This window comes from Psammomys obesus, unplaced genomic scaffold, assembly GCF_907164565.1.
Source record: "Psammomys obesus unplaced genomic scaffold, mPsaObe1.curated_primary_1811, whole genome shotgun sequence".
Lineage (NCBI taxonomy): Eukaryota > Metazoa > Chordata > Mammalia > Rodentia > Muridae > Psammomys > Psammomys obesus.
The window spans coordinates 37,870,106-37,892,573 of NW_026596034.1; the positions used below are offsets into that span (position 1 = coordinate 37,870,106).

Genomic DNA, 22,468 nt, shown 5'->3' on the forward strand with positions numbered 1-22,468 from the left:
ATGAGGGACACTGTTGAAGAAGGGGTGACTTTCTGATTGTTTGTAGGTTAAGAATGCTAATGAACAGTAGTGTCAGAGGGCAAACTGTCAAGCACTGCCTGACTTGAATGGGGTAGGAGGAGCACACTGGAGAAGCAATTCAACATTTTGGTGATTTGCTGCCCCTGCCTGCACTGGCCCAGGAATGGCTTGGGAAAAGAATCTAAGCATAGCCAGGCTTGATTCTTCTCTTCTCTGCTTTAGCAAAAGGAAATAGACAGAGAGCCCTATGGATAAAACTTATAGTCCAGAAGTTCATCTGGAACATAACCTGGCCGCTCTGCAACTGCCACCATGAAATCCTATGGTACCCTGAGATGACCTGATTCCCAGCTAAGGATGGTGGACAGTGAAAGAGGCTCCATTTCCATCTCTTTCTGTCATCCTGCTCCTGGGCATAGCCTCTTGCATCTCCTGTTTGTCAAGAGAGGAGGCTACATTTCATACGCAGACCTTGAGACACTCCTGAAAAGTTACAGGACCAAAGAGCATAACCACAGCCCTGCTGACCCTTTGGTGGCACTAGCACAGCTGCCTCCAAAGGCGGGCTTCAATGTCCGGGACATTGATTCATGCAAGCTGTAAGTTTGTGTTTGCCATGGAGTCACACTGGGGCTCCAAAAGGACAATGATATTGCAGAGAACCACCAGATACCACGGCATACATGCTACATATATACAGTTAGCAAATTAAGGGACATACTATCCCCGAGGGGTCTGACTAAATAGAGACAGGTGTCTATCCTCAGAGCCTCTTTCTGTTCACCAACTCTGTAAGATAGGTGGTCTAGAACACCCTTTGAGAATCCCGAAGAGGTTGCATTCTCTCCTCCGAGAGGTTTATGCTGAGACTGTCACAGGAGAATGAGAATGGTCTTGAACTGGGATGTGAGCTATCACTTCTTGCTGAGTGGCCTTGGATAACACAGCAGCCATTTAGCTCTCTGGACAGAGCATGATTATCAGAGCAGGAAACTGGTTGATTTCTATCGAGTCTACTTCAGCGTGGATGTTCCAGAAATGTTTAGCATCATCTTCTCCACATGGCAGCTTCTTTAACTAATGGGTCTGCAGCAACATATGTGACAGACCCAGATGTTATTTCCTGTCACAAATATTTCACTTAGTGTATGATTTATTTGGGGGGAAAATTTAAAAATAAAATAGGTTGCTTTTGATAACATGCAACTGTACATGAGGAAATGAGTTCCGGGGTAACAGCTGAAGCCAGTCCAGTGTCTTGTCACCAGCATGGCCTCCTTCTTGCTCCTCAACTTTGGCACCTGGGATCCTCTGCAGTCCCTTAGGAACAGACACCTAAGTACTCAATCTTGGACTGCTCCTTCTAGGCTCTACCCTGAATAGCCAGAGAAGCTAGAAAGATCCACTACTGCTAAGCACTGGCAGCATCAGCACACAGCAACTTCAGTTACTAGCAACCCCCAGAAAAGGTCTGGCTTTTTGCTGTGTAGTTTACGCAAGCAATCAGACAAAGATGAAATAAACACCCCCACTGGGGACGGAAGAACCAGAAACAAAAACTGAAATCTAATCCATGTACACCTCCCACAGTCAATACAGAGTCCAGGTCTTGTGGTCTCGGAATTAACTCAGCTCAACTTGGTAACAACCTAAAACAACTTGGGACAGCAAAAACAACAGCAATTACGGTATTCCTAGGAGGCTGACACAGCCCAATTTCACCACGGATCACTACAGCCTACTTCTCTCTAGAGCTCAAGCAGGAGAGATTTAGGATGTGACAGGGTTGTGTGGTTAAGTGCAAGATGCTCCACACCAGCACATAACTGAGCTGCCATATCCCTGGGGATGTAGAGACAGTTCTGAGGTCCAAGACGTCCCCAAAGGAAGTGAAGAGTAGGCCAAGGCAGGACCTGCACTGACACAGGAAGACGGCCAGTGTCTCCCTGAGGATGAAACACAGACTGTGGAATCGGGCACTGCTGTGATTTGAATGCTCACAGACACTGAGCTGTATGTTTCTGAGGCCAGCTTAGCGAGAGGTCCTTAAAAAAGGCTAGGAGAGGATAGTGAAAAATTTTCCCTTGTCCATTTGCCACAACTGCCTTTGTTTGCAAGAAGACTTCTATGCATACACCTGAAAGCCATGACTCTGCACCTGCCCGGTATGAAGCTGTCCCAAAAGTGGGTTCATGCTACACAGATATTCAGGAGTCCCAGAGGTACATCTATCCTTTCTGTTTAAATAGCATCTAAATATGCCCATGCTCACAAATAACTTCATGTTCAACCAAACTTGAATGAACAGATTGCCTGGCTCACTGGTGTTCGCATGTACAATACTTGCTAATAATTACTTGGAGAATATTATCAAAACCCAGAAAAAATAAAATGGGAGGAGGACTAACAGACTGAAGGCAAAGCAGAGTTGGGCTCTCTCACAAACACAGGCTAGAACAAGTATCAAGAGGTTCAAGAGAAGCAAGCAGGAATTACATCAAGGTGATGTAACTTGAGAACTAGAAAATCACCCTATAAAAACATGAGCTGAATCCTGAGGCTGTGTCCTTTCACTGGCTCAGATGCTCCTGTACCACAGAGAAGAAACCAGCCCCAGGGCAAGCTCTGGGCTTGGTGATGGTCTTGCAAATAGAAACAAGTAACTAAAGCACAGCCACTTATGGCAGAGCCTTAACCTGATTTGCCCAATTCTAACTTCTTGTTCTTGGAGTCTTTCCTTGAGGACAGGAAGTGTGTACCTTGGAATCTGGGAGCACACTGACTAAGTTTACCAGAAAAAAGCAGCAGTTAGACAGTCAGACAGCATCTAAACTGAAGCCTCTAGAGGCAGAGATGGAAACACAGGGAAGCAGGAGAGATTTAGGCCAGTTTAGAGTTACATTCTATTTTCCTAGCCTTGTTTAGATTTTTTCGTGTTTTTTGTTTGTTTGTTTGTTTGTTTGTTTGTTTGTTTGTTTAGAGACAAGGTTTCTCTGTATAGCCCAGTATTAAAACTCACTCTGTAGACCAGGCTGACTTAAAACTCAGAGATCCGCCTATCTCTGCCTTCTGAGTACTGGGATCAAAGGCATGCACCCAGCTCTGTTCTTAGTTTGAATTAACAAAATGTGAAAACAGAGTTTACAGGCAGTGTGACTGAGATAGTTAGCTGTCTCAATGAACGCACAGAAATCTTAGGGCTCCGAAGACACAGATGGGCAGCTTCTAAATACAAGTCTGTGAGGGCTTGACTATGACAAGCTTAAGCAGGGCCTCTTCAGGGAGTGAATGGCTCCTTACACACCCGATCACAAGGGAAGACAAGGCCCCACAAAGCCGGCTATGGTAAGAGTAACAAGCTGGCCCTGTGAGCACATGGTGTGAGTTCTGTCTTCAGCCCTTATCTTGCGTCTTAGTGATCCAGGAGAAGCACACGGGGGCGTGTGGGGTGTGGGTGGGGTGTGAGTGGGAGTGGGGGGGTGGTATGGGGGATGGGGGTGGGAGTGGGGGTGTGGGGTGTGTGTGTGTGTGTGTGTGTGTGTGTGTGTGTGTGTGTGTGTGTGTAAAACAAGCCAAATATTACCTTTTTGCCAGTTTGTTTCTCCACCATGTCGTTGCTGAGAGAAAAGTCTTCTTGCTGTGGTGTTTTAGAACACCCACCCTTGGGCATCGTTCTCCTCCCCTTACTTGATCTTCATTTATGCTTCTATTGCTTCGTCATCAACTGTCTGTTTCAAAAGAAAGGATACAGAAGATTAAGAGCCATTAAAACCAAAGTGTAAAACATTTCCATTTCCTAGGGGCACTGCACAAACTGACCAACCAAGAAGTGAAGCTGCTTTGACCTGACTAGCCAGGGAGGGCTATTTCAAGAGGCCGCTCTCAGGATAATGATCAGCAGAGACCCTGGCTATGCTGCATAATGGAGAGCAGAATAGACAGGAGCTCATGGCAGGAGAAAGAAATGAACTGTCAGGACCCTGAAAGTCTTAACAGGAGAGCAGCTACCAGTACCTGATACCTGGACCCCTTTAACAGAGACGTAACATACACATATATAAAACATGGTATAACATAGACAGACCCCTTTAACTCACAGTGGGGTGGGTCTGAGCAGCCCTAGGGACTCTGCTCTTGCTCTGCACACTGTCATCTCTACCCTTCCCCACAAGGAGTCAGGAGAATTCCCCAAGCAGTGAGTGCCCTGGCCCTTAGTTCCAACAGATCATTGTTCTCTCCCCAGCTCAGTTTCCAACGTCTATGCACCAACTTCAAAACTCTCTTGTTCTTCACATCCCTATGTAGAAAGTAGGAAGAAAAATAATCTATTTAAATAAAGCACTGAGTATGCTGGTTAAGTCTGTAATTCCCTAATAAAACATGAGAGGTAGACTCCAGCATATGATAACTATGCAGAAGTCCCTAGAAGATGTGCAGGCAGCTTCAAGGTCTTATTCCATGTCCATGGAGCCAGATCCTTCCTCTGGGTTCAAGGTTCTGGCCTCTGTGTTTCTGAAAATACCCTAAGACATATGCTGCATTAATCACATACTTTATTTTCTATAACTTGGCATCCTAAAAGGTTTGCTGGCCAAAGACCAAATTTTATAGATAGCCAAGAACTTATGCAAGCCAACTACCACCTCATCCAACCTCCACATACAAACTAACAGACACCTGCCTTAACTACCAGACAGCTAGAGACCATCTCATGATTATTCAAATTGATCTTGACTGTTCTGGCCTTCAGACTTTCCCTCTCAAGCCTCATTCTGGTTTTCTCTGTGGAAACACTCTCAGAGCATGCTTTCTACCCACCTTCCAGTTTCTCACACGTGTTTCATGCTTTGCCCTACCAAGAGTTTCAGTTATTCTGACAGGAGAATAGAGAAAAGAACATTTGCTCAATAGCTTTCATAACCAGTGTATCTACACTTCATGTACATAGCTATGTGGAGACTGAGGCAGGAGGATCACAAGTTCAAAGCCTGGTTGTGCTACTTGAGTGAGTTCAAGGTCAGTCTAGACAACTTAATGACACCTTGTATCAAAATAAAAAATTTAAACACAATGTTTTAAAAGTTTAGCTAGCACCTGAAAGTTCAAGTGTTTCAAAAACAATAGTGATACAACACAACAAAATGAAAACTTTTTTTTGTCAGCCAGCCAAGCCACATGCACTGTTCGGACCATGTTCCCTTAGTAAGTCACTCAGTGCCATGTCTAGTCAAAGCACTTTCTGATTCACTCATCTGGGCCTACAGAACAGCTCTTTCTGCCTTAGTGATGCCATGCGTTTGATTTAACCCTGTAGGAAGGATTGTTTCTAAATCTCAAGACCTCTGGGGCTGGAAAGATGGTTCAGTGGGTAAGTGCATTTGCTCTGCAAGTGTGAGGACCTGAGTGAGAATCCCCAGCACCATGTAAGAAGTCAGCTGTGCATGCCTGTAAGCCAGCATGATGGGAGGGAGCGGGGGTGTGAGATAGGTGAGGCCCAAAAGATCTCCGGCTACAAAGCCTAGCCAAACTGGGCTTTCAATTCAGGGAAAGATCCTGTCTAAAGGCAATACAACAGGAATAGGGAATGTTCTCATGTCCTGCTCTAGTTTCCACACGAATGCACAAACATGCACAACTGCATGCTCATGCTCACGAACCACACCCACCATACAAACCTTTTTACATAATCTTCTCAAGATCTTAGCTTACTTTTCTGCAGTAACTGATAAAAACTCCCACAGTACTTTCCCGATGTTTAACTGGCCTAAGAGCACCATTTAAAGTTATTTGGGGAGTCAGCAGACATTATGGTACTTGCCCAGAACACCAACACTCTGTAGGCTGAGGCAGAAGGAGAATACCCCGAGGCTGGCATTGGTCCAAAGCAGTGAGCCTGGGCTGAAGAGACTGTACTGGCCTGGGGAGGAAGGGCACTTACTGCATCTCACCCTTCACAACCCACCATCAAGGGCTGCTAAGGCAAGAGCTCAAGAGCAGAAACCATAGAGGGAGTAACCTCTTCCATGACTTGCTCAGCTTGCTTTCTTAAGTAGCCCAAGACTGCCTGCCCAGGGGCAGCTCTGCCTACAGTGGACAGAGCCCTTCTACACTAAGCATTAATAAAGAAAATGCCACCACAGATAATGCCCAAGCCAATCTGGTGGAGGCAATTCAATTCCTCAATTAAGGGTCCTCTTCCCAGAAAACTAGTTTGTGTCAAGTTGGTAAAAACTAACCCGCACAGAAACCTTGTCTCAACAACAACAAACACCACAATTTTACTTTGAAGTAAGGTACAAAGCTGGCCAGGCCATCCATTGTCTGAACTCTCCACCAGCAGGTGGGTGCTCTAATCCATGTTCCTTCAGTGGCTGAGGCCAGACATGGCCCCTCTTTCCCCACACGGAGCTATGATTTCTGCATTCTGCATTCCTGCTATGAAAGTGAGATGTCTCAGGCCAGGCTTTGTAGTGCACACCATTAATCCCAACACTTGGGAAGCAGAAGGAGGCAGGCCATTGTGAGATTGAGGCCAGGAGGGTTAAATGGCAAAGCCTAACTTTTTTTGGTTGTCGGGTCTTTTTAAGGCAGGGTCTCACTAACTAGTGTTGGCTACCTTGACATTCACTATGTCAAACAGGCTCATGTCAATCTACCTGCTGCCTCTTTAAGTGATGGGATGAAAGTATGTGCCACCAGGCCCAGCATGCACTCTAAAGTGCTCTAGAACAAACCTGAGGAGACACTACTACAGAGCTGTATGTTTCAGTCCAAAGGGCTCCACAGCAATAGTATCAGAGAGAAGACTAATGCTCCTATGACCGTGCTTACCTCTGCCCTGTCTGTAAAAGACAAAGAAGGCCTCTGGCTTCAAAGATTAAGCTACAGACTAAGGGCTATCATTAGCCTCCTACCATTCCCAAGGTTCCTTTCCCCTGAAACAATAACAAAAATAACAAAATTGTAGGTAGTTTTCTAACCGAAAGGAAAAAGAAGGCAACCCTCCAAACTAGTGGTCTGTGACAAAGTGGAAAAAACCACAGACTGTGGAAATTCTCACGGGGATTGGGAATCCCACGTTCCCCAGATGGGAGAAAGCTCCGATGCAATCTAGGAAGCAAGTCCAGATGTAACTGGCCTCAAAGGTGGTGGCTCTAAGTTCAGTGCCTTGTACTGTCTACATAACAACCAGCCAAGGAAGGTCTGGCAGCCACCCAGAACACCTTACCCATAGAAGCAGCAGCCATGTAAAAGAGAGATTTGTTAAGAGGAAGACACGCATAAACATGGCCACAAAGACAGGGCAGTGTACAGAGAATTCAGGACTTCAAGCTCCAAAAATCTGCTCATACATAGGAAGACCTGGGACACAAACACAAGAGGAGAACCATAAAAAAGCATTAATCAGAAACAACTCCAAGTGCTGACACAGTCTAGAAAATCTGTTAAAGGCTAAGATGTTCAGAAATTTAACAAGTGAGCTTGGCAGTGGTCCCAGTACTTGGGAGGCAGAGGCAGGCAGATCCCTTGAGTTTAAGGCCAGCCAGGTCTACAGAACAAGTTCCAAGACAGTTAGTGCTACACAAAGAAACTGCCTAAAGAAACAAACAACAACAACAAAAAGAAATTAAAAATGAGAGGAAAAACATTTAAATATTGCAAAGTCAACCTCTCATACAGACAACAGACCATCAAGGAAGCAGACAGCAAAGAACACAAATTTGAACAGTCTGACTGGGGCTGCTGAGGAATGAGCAAAATACCTCACTTGCACACAGCCAAAACAAACAAACAAACAAACAAAATACCACCCGCTTGCTGGAAGACAAGAGCTGGGTCCTCTGCACAGGGAGACCCAATCACCAATCACATGGGAATTCTCAGAGACACCAGAAAGGTCACTAAGCCACTGTTACAAAGCTTAGGGGAAAAACAAACAAACAAACAAACAAACCCTTCCAAACTGAAATACTCAATTTGGCCACACCATCAATGAGAATTCAGTTAATAAAAACATTTTCATGAAGGGAAAAACAACAACAAAAACTATTACATGTCCTTTGTCCCCATCTTTTTTGAGGAATGACATGAATTTCTACTAATACGGGTCCCCAGATTATAGCACCAAGTCAGATCCAGCCTGCTTCCTATGTATGCATGAGAACTAAGGATTAGTTTTATAAGTTACTTTCATGTGTGCAGGGGGAGGGGTCAGAGGGTTATTTTGTGACACTGGGCTGGAGAGATAGTTAAGCAGTTAAGAGCACTTGTTCTTGCAGAGGATCTGGGTTCAATTCTTAGCATCCAGGTGACTAAGAATTGTGACTCACAATCATCTGTACCTCCTGTTCCAAGGGATCCAAACCCTCTTCTGACTTGTACAGGTGCTAGGCACAAACAAGGCAAACAAATATACATGGAGGCAAAACATATGTACACATAAAATAAAAAATTTAAAAACATATTGGTATAATGTTCTTTGGAATGTCAATACCTTACCCTTGTTCATTCAAATGCTGATTTCTCTTCCCCACTCTCTGGTTGCAATCTGGACATTGCATTGTAATACTTATTCTAAAGCATCACCGGTCTCAACTTTGTGTAAGCATGCCAAAATAAAACAACCAGCCACAATGGTGAGCAATGGAGAGAAAGGAGTAGGCGGGAGAGGGGAGGAGCCAGAGGACAGGAAGGAGTGGGAGGCAGAGGAAGAGAGAAAGCAGAAGCTGGGAGAAGCTGGGAGAGAGAGGCTAGAGGAGAGGTCTTGGAACAACATGGAGGATGAACCAGACCTAAAATACCACTAAAGGCAAGTATAATGTAGGAAATCTAAATGGTATTAAACTATGCGGGCTTGGAGGTTTAGGATGGAGTAACTATTGCCCAGCATTGTGTTCAGGGTTAATTAAATAAATCCTAGTCTCTGTGTGGTGATTTAGGTATACAGCTGGTTTAGGATTAACCACAGCTTTACTAAAAGATAATTAATAGTAAATATTAACTGTCAAATACAACAGTGATATTTAAAAACTATATGTAATTAAGACTTCAGAGACATTCTGTTTTACTGAGATGTAGCTAACATCACCATTTCCTTTCTTTGTTACAGGCTGGAACTGAGGGTGTCTTGCATGCACTGAGCACTGAGCTACACCCCAGTCCCCAGTCCCATGGCCTTCTGTCAGGCTGTCTTCACCTCACTTCAACTGCCATGGCATCCACTGTGCAGCCTAGCTGGCCCTTTATGAGTCCATTATAACCTCTGCTGGTGCAGTGATTCTTATAGTTTGACAACAGACTTTTCAGATCTATGATGTCAACACGGTTTCTTGATCCCAGTTAAGATGGTACACGTGCTGCTCATTCCATATTATTGACAAGGTAACGGAAAGTGACACTGGGGTGGGAGATAAGGTTTTCACACTTGCTGTAGTCCTTGTTCACTTTTCTGTTGCTGTGATGAGTACTATGACCAAAAGCAACTTAGGAGAGAAACAGACAACCAATCGCCAAGATAAGTCAGGACAGAAACTCAGGCAGGAGCCTGAAGCAATAACCACAGACAGATCAGTGGCGTTCAGCCTTCCTAATGCTGCAACCCTATAACACAGTTCTCATGATATAGAGTGACCCCAACCATGCAATTATTTTTGTTGATACTTCATAACTGATTTTGCTGCTATTATGAATTATAATGTAAATGTTTTCAGAGACAGAAGTTTGTCAAAGGAGCCAAGACCCACAGGTTGAGAACCACTGCCATAGAGGAACCTGGCTTTCTGGCTTGGCCATAGCTTCTGCTTAACTAGTTTTTTTTGCCTGGAGACAGAACCATCCACATCAGGCTGTGCCCTTCCTACATCAATTAGCAATAAGAAAATATCCCACAAGCCATGCCCATAAGCCAATCTAATTACTGTCCTTATCCTTAGATACCCTGACAACTGCAGACATGCATGAAGCACCTCTGGTATACATCACAGTATTCTAGGTATCAGGAAAAGCACCTGTGACTGTGAGCTGACAGCTGGACTGAATTCTTTTTCACGGAAAATATCCCACATTTTACTTAAAATTAATAGAAAGTGGGCATCGAGAAGTCACAGCCATTCCTCAGTGACTGTGAATATTGATTTCTAGTTCCTTGCAGATACTAGCTCCATGGTGCTAAAGTCCCTCATCAAAGATGGTACACTGTTTGCACAGAACCTCATCACACTCTTCCTGTCAGCTTAAGTAATCTTTGGGTAACTATGGTTCCTAACAACAACATAAACATAGTGTAGGGTTTATTATATTGTGCTGTCTGGGGAACACTGACAAGAAAAAAGGCTTGTATGTATTCAGTATGTGACTCATTTGATTTTTAATGATTTTTTTTCCCCACTACTTCTGATTGGTTGAACCAATAGGTGTGGAACCAGTCACAGAAAGTCAATGGCATTTTCTCAAAAGTGAATAAGAAGCAATTATTTCAATGAAAATGGGTTGTAGTTGTTGCCAATAATAAAATGTGGGCTTTCAAGCGGAAGTAAACCTTAACTCAGGGAAACTTGGTTTACCCTATATAAAAGCTGATGGATTCTCCTAACTTACAGGCATTGTGCTAAGATTAATGGTGGTATCAAAGCGCCTATTTTTAATACTGCAGAATAAGAAATCCGCACAATTCAGCAAACCAAAATTCCCAAGATAACTGATCTCACGATGCTAAAAATTCACACACTAGGCAGGAGCAGATGGAAAAGGTTGAGCCAACACTAAAGCCTTCATACCAGCCACTGACAAGGAAGAAATGGCAATTATGTGAGCCTTTTTCCTGCTGTATGCATGTCTGTAACGAGTCAGGCTTTCTTCATATACCTCTAGCAAAATAACTACATCAAATGTAAGCCCTCCCCACACTACCCAGTCAGAGACTACAGATACAGAAAACTATGCCACTTTTCACTATAATTTTATTACTGATTTTTTATAAAGTAATTAATTTTTAATAAAGATCTTATAATATTAAAGCGCAATACTTTATTATTTTCGAGTCAACTAAATAATTTAATAGATTTGCCCATATGAGCTAAACTCTCTGGGAACCACAAATTCCTAGCTGTGAGAAGGTACTGAACCCAAAGAAGCCTGTAACCAAGTCTGGCAATCAGTAAACACCACCCAAGACTCCACAAGTAGAGCAAAAAGAAAGTGGTTCCAATTGGTAAGAAAAGAAATGATGCACGTATGTTTTTTAAAAACTTCCAAGTACGGTGGTACATACTTATCGTAATAGCCTTCAGCCAGTGGAGGGAGAAAATACAACTTGGATTTGAAGAGGCTTTCAAATGACAGAAATGAGTATTTAAAACAAACAAAACAATCAAGAAGGTTGAAGTAGTGATTGGCAACAGCATGGCAATGGCACAGAACTAAACAAAAGAAGAAGGAAGAGAGAACAGAAAAAGTAGCAAGACCATGCTTGTGCTCAGAAAGGACCAAGAAAGACTTTGGGTAGCTAAGGAAAGATGGTCCTGACCCTCTGTAACAACAGTAAATTGAACACCCACAAGCAAATGGGTCCCGGTTTCTACGTCACATGTCACACACAATCTATGCCAAACGGAGGATAGATAGAAACATCAAGAGTACAACCATATTAAGGGAAAACAATGTATTAAAACAACAACAAAACAAAGAAAACCTTCACAAATTAAAGTCTTTCAACCACTATGTAAGAAAAAAATCTACTAAAAGAAATATGAAAATCCTGACTCAGTCCTGACTGCCTTTCTATTAAGGAGAACACTTTGAAAAAATGGGAAATAGGTCATACCCTGGGAATCCTGGGTATGGACCTGGCCAGTGCCTATCAACCCGATATTTATTAAATATTTAATAAAGCTTGTTTCAAATTTTGCTTTAAAAAAAAAAAGAAAAAGAAAAAGAAAACAAAAAATGGGAAAGAGTATTTTCTAGACATGTAACTGATAAAAAGCTCATGCCTGTAATATATAAAGTTCCTGACATCAGTAAAATAGCAACATCACATAAACATGAGCCAACACACTTTATAAGAGGCAAGGGAATAGACAAAACGTCTCAACCTAAGAAGAAAATACAAATGAAAACCAAAATAGCATACTGAGTATTAGTGAAGTCATCTATTCAAAATTATAAGTCAATAGAATGAATCTACCAAATATGTTTATCTTACAAGCTAGTGATTTGACTCTGAAAATGTTAAAAGGAAATGCGAGTGTAAATGCACAGAGATAGTTCTTGGTGTTCATAAAAGGTCCAAACAGAGCTGGGGATAGTGGGGCACACCTTTAATACCAGCACTTGGGAGGCAGAGGCAGGGGGTTCTGTGACTTCAAGGCCAGCCTGGTCTACAGAATGAGTTTCAGGACAGCCAGGGTTACACAATGAGACACGGTCTTGAAAACAAACAAAGGTCCAAACCTTTGTGGTAGCATGCTGCCACCAAGTTATAACACAGAGAATAAACAGCAAAGAAAAAAACAAAAAACAAAATATGAAATTACTCTTAGAATGAAGTTGAGAAAAAAGCACATTTACATAACTTTCTGAAAATAACTCGCGTGTTTAAGGGAGAAAGCTTGCCTATGAAATGATGGAGGGGTGGTAGTCTGGGACAAGATTATAAAACTCTAATGTGAAGGTTATACAGGTATTTGAGAAAAAAAATGTTCTCACTTTATGGAACTGTGTTTCACTTAATTAACAAACATGGTTAAATAGCTAGGTAATATTTTTTTGTAAACATGCATGAAATGGCTGACTATCTTTGTTCGCTGCTGGGAACCACAGGAAGAAGGCAGCAACATGAGGCCAATGCAAGACTACGATACATTTAGAGTGAGTCAGAACTGTACAAAGAATACAACAAGCACTGTAATTGGAGACCAAAACAGGCACGTTTTACCTTTGATGAGACAGAAAGAACACAGTGCTGAAAACATGGATCTAGAGAAGATTGAGGAATAAAAAGAACAGAAAAAATTCAGGAAGAGACTAAATGTGGAAAAAAAAAATACAGGCATGTGTTAAAGGTGTGACGCAAAGATTAAAATTAGTAATTGCAGGAAAGCATGGAAAACAGATCACGGGCAATGAGTCAGCAGATATCCTCCAAAACTTAGCAATAGAGAAAAGAGCACCTGGAAATGAGCAGGGAGGAGGCAAAACACAACCCCAGAGGAAGGCTGGAAAAAAGCAGTCTATGCTGATATAGGCTGCTGGGAAGGCAGAAGGCTGGGCCGTAAGCAGACGTCACTTTACAACCACCTATCATTCACGGTCTAGAAACACATGAGCAAGGAGATCAAAGTTCTATGCAGAGGAAACTTGAAAGGGAACACTGTGGAATTCGGAAGACAGATGGAACATGGAGTGATGTCCGTAAGAAAGAAGGAAGGAAAGAAGGAAGTTCAGAAAGATGGGGGCAGTGCATTCAGCTGTGGAGGATTGCTTACACTAACAAAAAACTTGGACATGACAAGAAAGCTCAGTATAGCCCATCTCTATAATCCACTTGGCTATAAAATAAAAGCCAAACAGCAGAGACAATCCATACAGAAAAAAACACCTGACAAAATTCAGTGCTCATGACAAAACCCTTAGCAAAGCAGCAGTAAGAGTATCCTGGACACTAGTGGAATACGTTTAAGGACAGCTACAACACAGCTTAGTGGCGAGAGCTGAATGGTTTCTTCCTAAGGCTGGTAAAGCAGCAAAGATGTCGTCATCATCCTTCATCTCCCTGTCTGGTACTTGTCTCCACCACCACTGCCATTAACAGGGTACTGAGCAATACGCATGAAGAACTTTTTCTTTTAACTTATCACTATTTACAGATAACACAACTGCCTATGTAGAAAAAAAAAAATCACAAGGAATCCACAAAAACACTCCTGGAAATAACAGTTCAGTACTACAGAAGAATATAAGGCCAAAGCAGAAAAGTCCATTCTCTTTCTACACAACTATCCGTATCAAGCACAGAGAAACAAGGGCTCCAACCAAAATTGGCAGGAGCCATGCAGGAGGTAGATAGAACTCATGGAATGTGGCCCACCGTTTAGCACAACCATGCTGGGTTTGATTCAGGAGGCAGAGCCCAGAGGACTACCTGTCCTGAGGACTTGGTCCTGCTACAGAACATAGCTCTACTTGTTGCCCTTGTGGTCACATCCCTCTGAATGAGCTGTGTGACAACTCTAAGGGGGCGCCCAGCCCCTCACTGGGCAGCATCACTGGCACTTAACAACAGCAAGGCTTGATCTCTTTCAGGCACTGCTGCTGGAGCAGATTAATGATTCAACCACCACCCTTGAAAAGAACCTAGAGATGTAGATGGTCAGCAATGACCACTACCCTTAGAAAGAATTTGGAAAAATAGATTGTTTAGGAAGGTTAGGTAAAGATGTTTTTGCTAGTGGCTCTGATGTAGAAAATTTTAGAGAACAGTTTGAAGTTCAGGAAAGTACACTCTTACTAGTAAAGCTAGGGACTTTTTGAGGTTGGCAAGCAAGAATAGTCCATTATAGCACTGACTCTTTCAAGTTGGGCCAGTGAGTGAGACTGATTTTCTTGTATTCACTTTTGCCCTTAGCTTCCTGATATGATTTAATAAAAATTATTAATGAGATGTGCACTTTAAAGATTTAAAGTAGAAATGGCTGATTGTTTTTTATATAAAAGTTTAGGTTTGTGATTAAGATTTCTATAAGATTACTTTTTAAGATAATTGCTTCTTTTTTTGTAACCGCAAATTGCAGCCTGCCAGTAAAGAAAAGGTGGCTGGGAGATTATCTTGTTTGTTCACACCTTGTTAATATACAACAAGCTGCTTAGTTCCATATGTATATGGGTTCTTGGGAGTAATTTGTTTCTCCCCTATGATACTTAAAACATTTGATGAGGGTATTGGATAACACCTTGTTACATATACTCCTTGTAATCATTCATTTAAAAAACAGAATGTAACCACATTATGATTTTTTACATGTTGCTGGGCTATATAAGCTGTGAGGGGAAAAAAAAATAAAGTTGCTACAATTTGCTCTTTGGAGTTTGCTCCATTCACCCAAATGTATGTATGTATACATGTAAGGTTGGGTTGGAATCTGTTTCCATCCACCCAATGTATGAATGTGTTTGTGTACACGCATGTACGTACGTACATATGTAGGAGAAGCTTGTTGGAACCTACCTGCTGGAGTCTCTCTTACTTCATAATCAAGTATAAATGTGTGTGTTTTTTCCTTTCTTTTTAGATGCTTGCCACCGCCAATGGAAGCCCATGCTAAGAGCCAAAAGCTCCAGCCCACATTTACCATGACAGGCATAAGTTACCAGCGCCTGGCCCCTCAGCTTGCTCCTATCAGTAACTATCAGTTCTGTCCGGAAAGTTACCCTCAGAGAAAATCTGCTGAGTGACCAGCCAGACCCAGATCTATGCCTCGCCTCAGTCTCCCCTCCTTGAATGTGGAAGCTGGTATTTAACATTCCCGTACTTGAAAAGGGATCTGAGGAAGGTAAGTTCTCACTCCTTTGGGCACTGACACTGAAGCTTCTCTACTGCCTTCTACCTGTTCCACTATTTACAGACAGCACAACTGCTCATATAGAAAAAAAAAAAAAAAAAAAAATTCAAGGAATCCATAAAATACAAAACAAAACTACTCCTGGAAATAACAGTTCAGCAGGACAGCAGAATATAAGACCAAGGCAGAAAATTCCCCTCTCTTTCTACGTTCCCATTAGTATCAAGCAAAGAGAAACAAAGGCACCAACCAAAATGAAAACACATGGCTCAAGTAAAGAAAGACTTCTGGTCTGATTGGTTGATTTTCTGGAGCAAGGTTGTGCAATGTACCTTAGGCTAGCCTCAAATTTGCAATCTTTGTGCCTCAGTTTCCCAAGTGCTGGGTTTAACTTTAAAGGCAACTGTAAAAGGAGAAAATCTTTTACCAGGGGTAGTGTTGGGCATGGTGGTATATGCCTGTAATACCAGCACTCTGGAAGGCAGAGGCAGATGGATCTACATGAGTTCCTGGACAGCCTGGTCTACAAACAATCCGGGGACAGGCAAGGCTACAAAGAGACACCCTGTCTTGAATAGGCCCTCTCCATGACCCCCACAGGCTCGTATTTTAAATGGTTAGTCATAGCGAATGTTTAAAAAGACTAGAGGAAGTGTGGCCTTGTCTCTGGGATTGGGGGTTTTAAGCACCCAGACAGACCCAGTGTCTTCCTCATTCTGCTTTTGAAATCAAAATGTAGTTCACAACTATTTCTCTAGTACCATGCCTACCTGCCACCATGCTATCCATGATAATAATGGACTAAGAAGGCCTCTGAAACTGTAAGCAAGGCCTCAATTAAATGCTTTCTCATATTCTCTCCTCACAGCAACTGAACAGTGACTAAGACATAGCTATCTAAAACAACAAATTAAATACATAAACAGGGTCTGAAGGGATGGCTCTGTAGTGAAAAGCACTTGATCCTTTTACAGAAGACCTAGGTTAAAATTCCCCCCCCCCCCCCCCCCTCAAGACACCTAACAACTATCAGTAATTCTAGTTTCAAGACAACCAACAATCTCTTCTGACCTCCTTGGGCATTAAGCAAAAACATGGCATACACATATATGTGCAAGCAAAACACTCCTACATATAAAATAAATAAATATGTAATCTCTAAAACTTGAAAAAGAATATCATTCACATATTTGACCTGACCCTGCAAGTGGTCAGTGGCAGGGCACAGAATATTGTCGTCACTGACACCAGAGCCAGGAGCTTTATAGCTTCCAATATCAGAAACTAGAACTCTAAGAAACTGCAGCCATCACCCTGTGCTGGCAGTGCTAGAGAGTCTACTTCACACACAACCATCCACAAACCTGGCAGAGTGGTAAAAAGTTTTAGACAAAGACCTAATCAAATATCTCACCACATGCTTACAATGTGGTGTGTGCACAGGACTGAGTGAGAGTCCCCATGCCAAGGAAGCACGGTGCCTTTCGGGGGGCAGAGAAGAGACCATAGAGCCCTTTTAAAACTTGTATCAGACACCACATTCTGCTCACTCTGCTCCTTAGAACTAACTTATGAAAGCTAGGTTGTAGTTAAATGCAGGAAGGGGGAACCATAGTGGGCAGTGCTACGGAATCTGTGGGCATGCTTAACTGCCAGTCTAGTGAGTACTTAGTCAATACAGTAACTTTCCTCTTCAGTTCTGGTTCCCTATACCTTGAGGATAAGAACACATGCGCGCACATGCACACACACAACCTGCAAGTTCTCTTTTCAGGAATGGTAGTGTTCCTGGCTGCATTAGTTATTATTCTGAAACTTCTAAGTGTGCCATGTGACATCAACCAAATGAATGCCCTTTAGAGCTCTGATACTCTAAATTTAGGAGTGACAGAGTACAAACAGAGTACAGCAGAGGAACTGGCATCCATCTCAGCTGGAGTTATCAGTCTTAAAGGCTGATATATTCTGCTTAGGAACCTTGGCATGCGGAGGTCTGGAAACCTTAGGGTGGACTCAGCAGCAGAAGTCCTAAGCCCTCTGCAAAGCTGTTCGGCATCTTTCCATTGTTTAGTAACAGAAAACAGAGCAGGTTTCCCTCCTCTCTTTCCAAGACAGGGTTTCTTTGTGTAGCAATGGCAGTCCTGTACTCCATTTGTAGACCAGGCTGGCCTCAAACTCACAGAGATCCACTTGACTCTGCTTCCCTGAGTGCTGGGATTACAGGCGTGTGCCACCATGGCCAGACCGAGTAGATTCTTAGTATCATCTAAAAGATTCTTTTCCCTGATCAAACCTGTTTCTAAACTTCCTACTGTGACAGTGAACTGGAAAGACAACATCATGCTGCTTGACTTTTGACATACCTAAGACACCTCCCCCTACACATCATGGTCTCTCATGTTGGGACCCTGGAAGGGCTAGACAGCTGGCTAGTGGAGAAACAAGTCCCAGGGAACAAGACACCACCCTCCTCTCCTCTCTGCTGTCCACATACACAGTCAAGGAAAGGGGAAACAGACAGCCCTGGGAAAGTAATGGCCAGGAGTGACCAAAGTGACCAAACTCACAGACAACCCAATTTCTAACTGTTATCAAGACAGGACCATGTTCTCTTCGAAGGAGACACAATAAAAGGTATTCTATAAACAACAAAGTTTTAAGTCTACTCCTGAGGGATTGGGGTAAGGAAAGAAGGGCAGGCAAACAGAACAAAGGACTAAGTCATAGGCTGAGTTGGGTGTCCCTGAGTTCAGACCTGAGCACTGTTGCTCCCAGAGGCAGTGATCTGACCTGGAGGCCATGAGCCATCAGAGATCAAAGACACCTGGTTTTGCTCTTCTTACCTTACTGGTATACTGTGGTATACAGCAGAGACAAATACTGCCTTCCCTATTTCCTCGTAATCAAAGTAACTGCTGTAGAAGCACTGGTTTCTTTCTTTCTACTCTTATTTTCTACCACATTACTCTAATACTGTTTAATTCACACCACAACAGGTTCTACATTCTGAAATTGCAGGCACTACAACAGAATCAAAACAGCCACCACGTCTCTGGCCCCTTCCCACACAACACTGCTAGAGGCTCTCTGGGTCTAGCTCACAGCGACACAGAAGCATCCACCACAGCGGAGCTGTCAGAGCACATTAGTGGTCCAGTATCATTTTAGCATGTTGACCAGTCATTAATTACAGCAGCCTTAGGTTTCTAGGAATACTGAATACAAAAGATGGAATAGTCACATACCTTACCCCAAATGCATACAGCTTCTATATATGACTATCCTGCACCAGTCAGCCATCTGTCACCACTGATCCTCCGTATTCATTATTTACACCAGGGTTCACTTGGGTGCTAAACCTTCTATAATTGACAATCATATAATCATTTATATCCACTATTACAGCACACCATACAGACCACTTTCCTTCTCTAAACATTATCTGTGCTCTGCCCATCTGATCCTTCCTTTCCCTGGCTTGGTAGCTTTGGACCAGTTTTGCCTTTCTCAGGTCATCATAGACCTAGAATACTAAATTGTGTTGCTTTTTCAAAGGTAGGCTTCTTTGTTTAAAACATACACACACACACTCACACCACAAAGGAGGAAGCTTGCTCTTGCTCTCACTGGCCAGTCCATTCCTTCACAGGCATTAGAGTCTGCTTCTTCGGGGTTCTGGCCTATACTGAAGACTTGCTGATACACCCAGGATCTCTAGAGAAACAAAACTTACGAGAATGAGTGTGCTCACTCTCCCTCTCCCTCCTTCTCATTTTAGAACAAAGTATTAAGAACTAATGTTTGTATGTTTATGTTTGCACATAACAGACAGAAAAGTACATGAGATGTCTTGAAACAGGGTCTCTCACTGGATCTGTAGCTTGGCTAAGAACCTGCAAGTGCCAGCGCTCCTCCTGTCCCCACAGTGCTGCACTCTAGGAAGACTCAGCTTTTCACATGGTTGCTAGATCCAAACCAATCCTCATGCTTGTACACAAGTGCTCTTCACTACCGAGTCTCAGCATAACGCACAGGAGCTAACACAGCTGAAGGTCAGCACACACTCTCACCCTAGCACTGTCACTTCCTTCCCAGACAGTTTCTTTACTTCGCCTCTCCCCATTCACAGGCTGCATGTTATATGGACTCATGCTTTTGTACCTGAACTATGGAGATGTACACAATTCTGTCTTGTGTTAACTGTGCTGGTATGCAATGTCTAGAAAATACCCATCCTCTTGTTAAATGACAACTGCTTCTTCCCAACTTTCGTTACGATAAATGAATAGCACAATGAGTATTTGTCTATGTACTTGTCGGTGTGTGTATGTGGGGGGTACATACACAAGGAGATCAGAGTTCAAGTTCAAGCGCATTCCTCTATTGCTCTCCACCACTAAACCAGGAACTTACTTGGGTGCTGGCTGGTCAAGGAGCCTGCCTCTACCCTGGGCAGAGGCACCCCACTGTGCCTGGTTTTCACATGCTGGAGCCCCAAACTCAGGTTCTCATGCTTCGGCAGCAATTTCCCTAGCATGACTATGTTTTGTTTTGTTTTTTAAATAGAAAAGTATAAAAATAAAATTTAAATGAACTACACATGCTTTCAAAACTCTGATGAAACAGGTTCAGTGTGTAGCTCAGTGGTAAAGTGCTTATACAGCAAAACAAAGCCCTGGGTTTAATGTGTAGCACATAAAAACTGAGTATGATGGCTACCGAATAACTACAAGGCCAGTCTGGGTCACACAAGATCACTTCTCAGAAAAAAAATCTCATTTCAATCTGCACCATCATTCACAAACATCCTATTTTCCATTTCAGAACAGAGCAAGTGTCCTTTGCTATAAACTTACTAAAAGATTTGGAAGCCTCTGTATTGTAATCCCAGCACTCAAGACGCTGAGATAGGTAGGAGCACTACAGCAATTCTGAGAGCAGCCTGGGTGGGATACAAAGTGAGTTCTAAGCAAGCCCCAGAAACACCAGTGAAACCTGGGGGCAGGAGGTATTAAGCTAAGCAACAGGAAATAGTATTCTGCACACAGCATGCTCTTCTGTGGACCCTGACTGGACAGGGTTAAATAAAAGCTGCGAATTCAAGCAACGCTCTTCCCACAGTAGAAATAACAACTAAATGAGGGGTAAGTCGAAGTCCAGAGTTCTGAAAATACCCAAAGTTGGGTGAAGTGGGGCCTGACTTTAATCCCATCACTCAGGAGGCAGAGGAAGCTGGAGCTCTAAAAGTCTGAGGCTAGCCTAATTTACACAGTGAGTTTCAGGACAGCCAGGGCTACAGAGAAAGACCTAGATTTAAAAAGAAAGGGGGACAACAGACAGAGAACCATAGATACTAAGACTGTGGGAATGGTTTACAATGATGTTGGTTGTTAAGTTAAAGGTTAAAAAGTTATTTATTTTATCTTTCTTTCTTAAAGTGTGTAGCCAAGTAGGAACTACTAGATGACAGCCAAATGAAACATGAAAAGAACAATTTACTTTTCAAATTCAACTTCATATAGATTATAATTTTATTAATATACAGATGAAGATAGTTACAACATACAAATGACTTCAAATTTCTTTAATAAACAGGAAATTATAACTTATAACCAAGCAACTTGAAGAAAATACTGTTTACACGAAATATTGCTCCCAAAATTTTAGGTTTCTATGGTAAAGGGCTCAAATCCAGTTTCTCACTGATGGCTGAATGACACCAACTAACGAACAGCACTGATTCTGTTGCAATTGTGGGAAGAAAAGGAGCAAAAACAGTCTCATGGTTCTAATTCTCACTGAACTAAATATACAGCAAGGCATCTTGACTAGGTGAAGCAACCAGGCAATCAAACAGAAAGACGGCAGACGCTTTAAGAAGAAACACAGCGACTGGCTGATCCTCACAGGTCAGAGGGATGTGTGTCCTCCTGTGAACAGATGCACAAGCAGCACCCAGGCCTTCCAGAAGGACTGTGTGGGCTGCCAGGCTTGTCGTTATAGCAACAGTTCTAAGCATATGTGCAGTGACACCAGCTGATTTCTGAAAGCTGCAAATAGAGGATAATGGCATTAAAAAAAGATTTCCAGAGTAAAGATCACCACCCATCCCCTCCTCTCTCCAGCCTACACTCTTTCTAGACATCACTGTTCAGCAGAGCAACAGGATGAAGACAAATGCAGTCTGAAGTTCCACACACGCCAAATCATTTGCATGATGACACACCTACAAAGCGTAAAACAGGGCCTTTGGGGTCATAACCCTGTACCCAAACATTATGGTTGAATCTGACAAGGGTAATCCACCTGGAGGGATTTCTGGGCCATTCCAAGCCCAGCAGTTTGTTTCTTGCTGGCCTCCCCACACACAATCCTCTCAAGCTCTCAGCAACAAGGTTAAGGCTCAAGGTAGCTGCTAAGTCTACACTTAGCAACAACCTGAAAAAGAAGAAAAGGTGTGGCAGTCTGCCTAAGCAAAGTTCCAGATGAAAAACACAGATTTCTGGGAAAGCAGGATTTGGAATTCAAAATCTGTTTCTATCATTTCTTCTGGTATGTGAGAAGGGGTTGGAAAATGAAATCCTCTGGAGATATAGAGGTGTTGGGACCCCCAAAACAAGCATACAAAGGGTGAGAAAATGACTGCATGCACAGAAAGAAACTATCCCCAGCAGCAACTTCCAGCACCACCTTCACAGTAATACTTATCTATCCTGCTATCTTTCTCGTCTTTCAGCGCCTAATGCTAAGGAAATAATAATAATAATTTTGTTTAAAAAATTTCACTTCTACCACATTTTGGAAGCTTCACCCAAAAACTAAGTACAAGCTGACACACCATGTGAATGAATGAATGAATGAATGAATGAATGAATGAATGAATGAATGAA

General features: G+C 42.7%; 1 protein-coding gene across 3 annotated transcripts in view; it reads right to left on the minus strand.

Annotated features, from left to right (window-relative positions):
• The window catches only part of Ankrd11 (ankyrin repeat domain containing 11), a 175,770-nt gene that overhangs the window by 32,404 nt on the left and 120,898 nt on the right, over nucleotides 1-22,468 (minus strand). For all 3 annotated transcript variants that reach the window (XM_055621549.1, XM_055621550.1, XM_055621551.1), the window contains one exon: nucleotides 3,605-3,749. In XM_055621549.1, coding sequence (XP_055477524.1) covers nucleotides 3,605-3,691 — 87 coding nt within the window. In that variant the 5' untranslated portion in view covers nucleotides 3,692-3,749. The remainder of the gene's footprint in view (nucleotides 1-3,604; nucleotides 3,750-22,468) is intronic.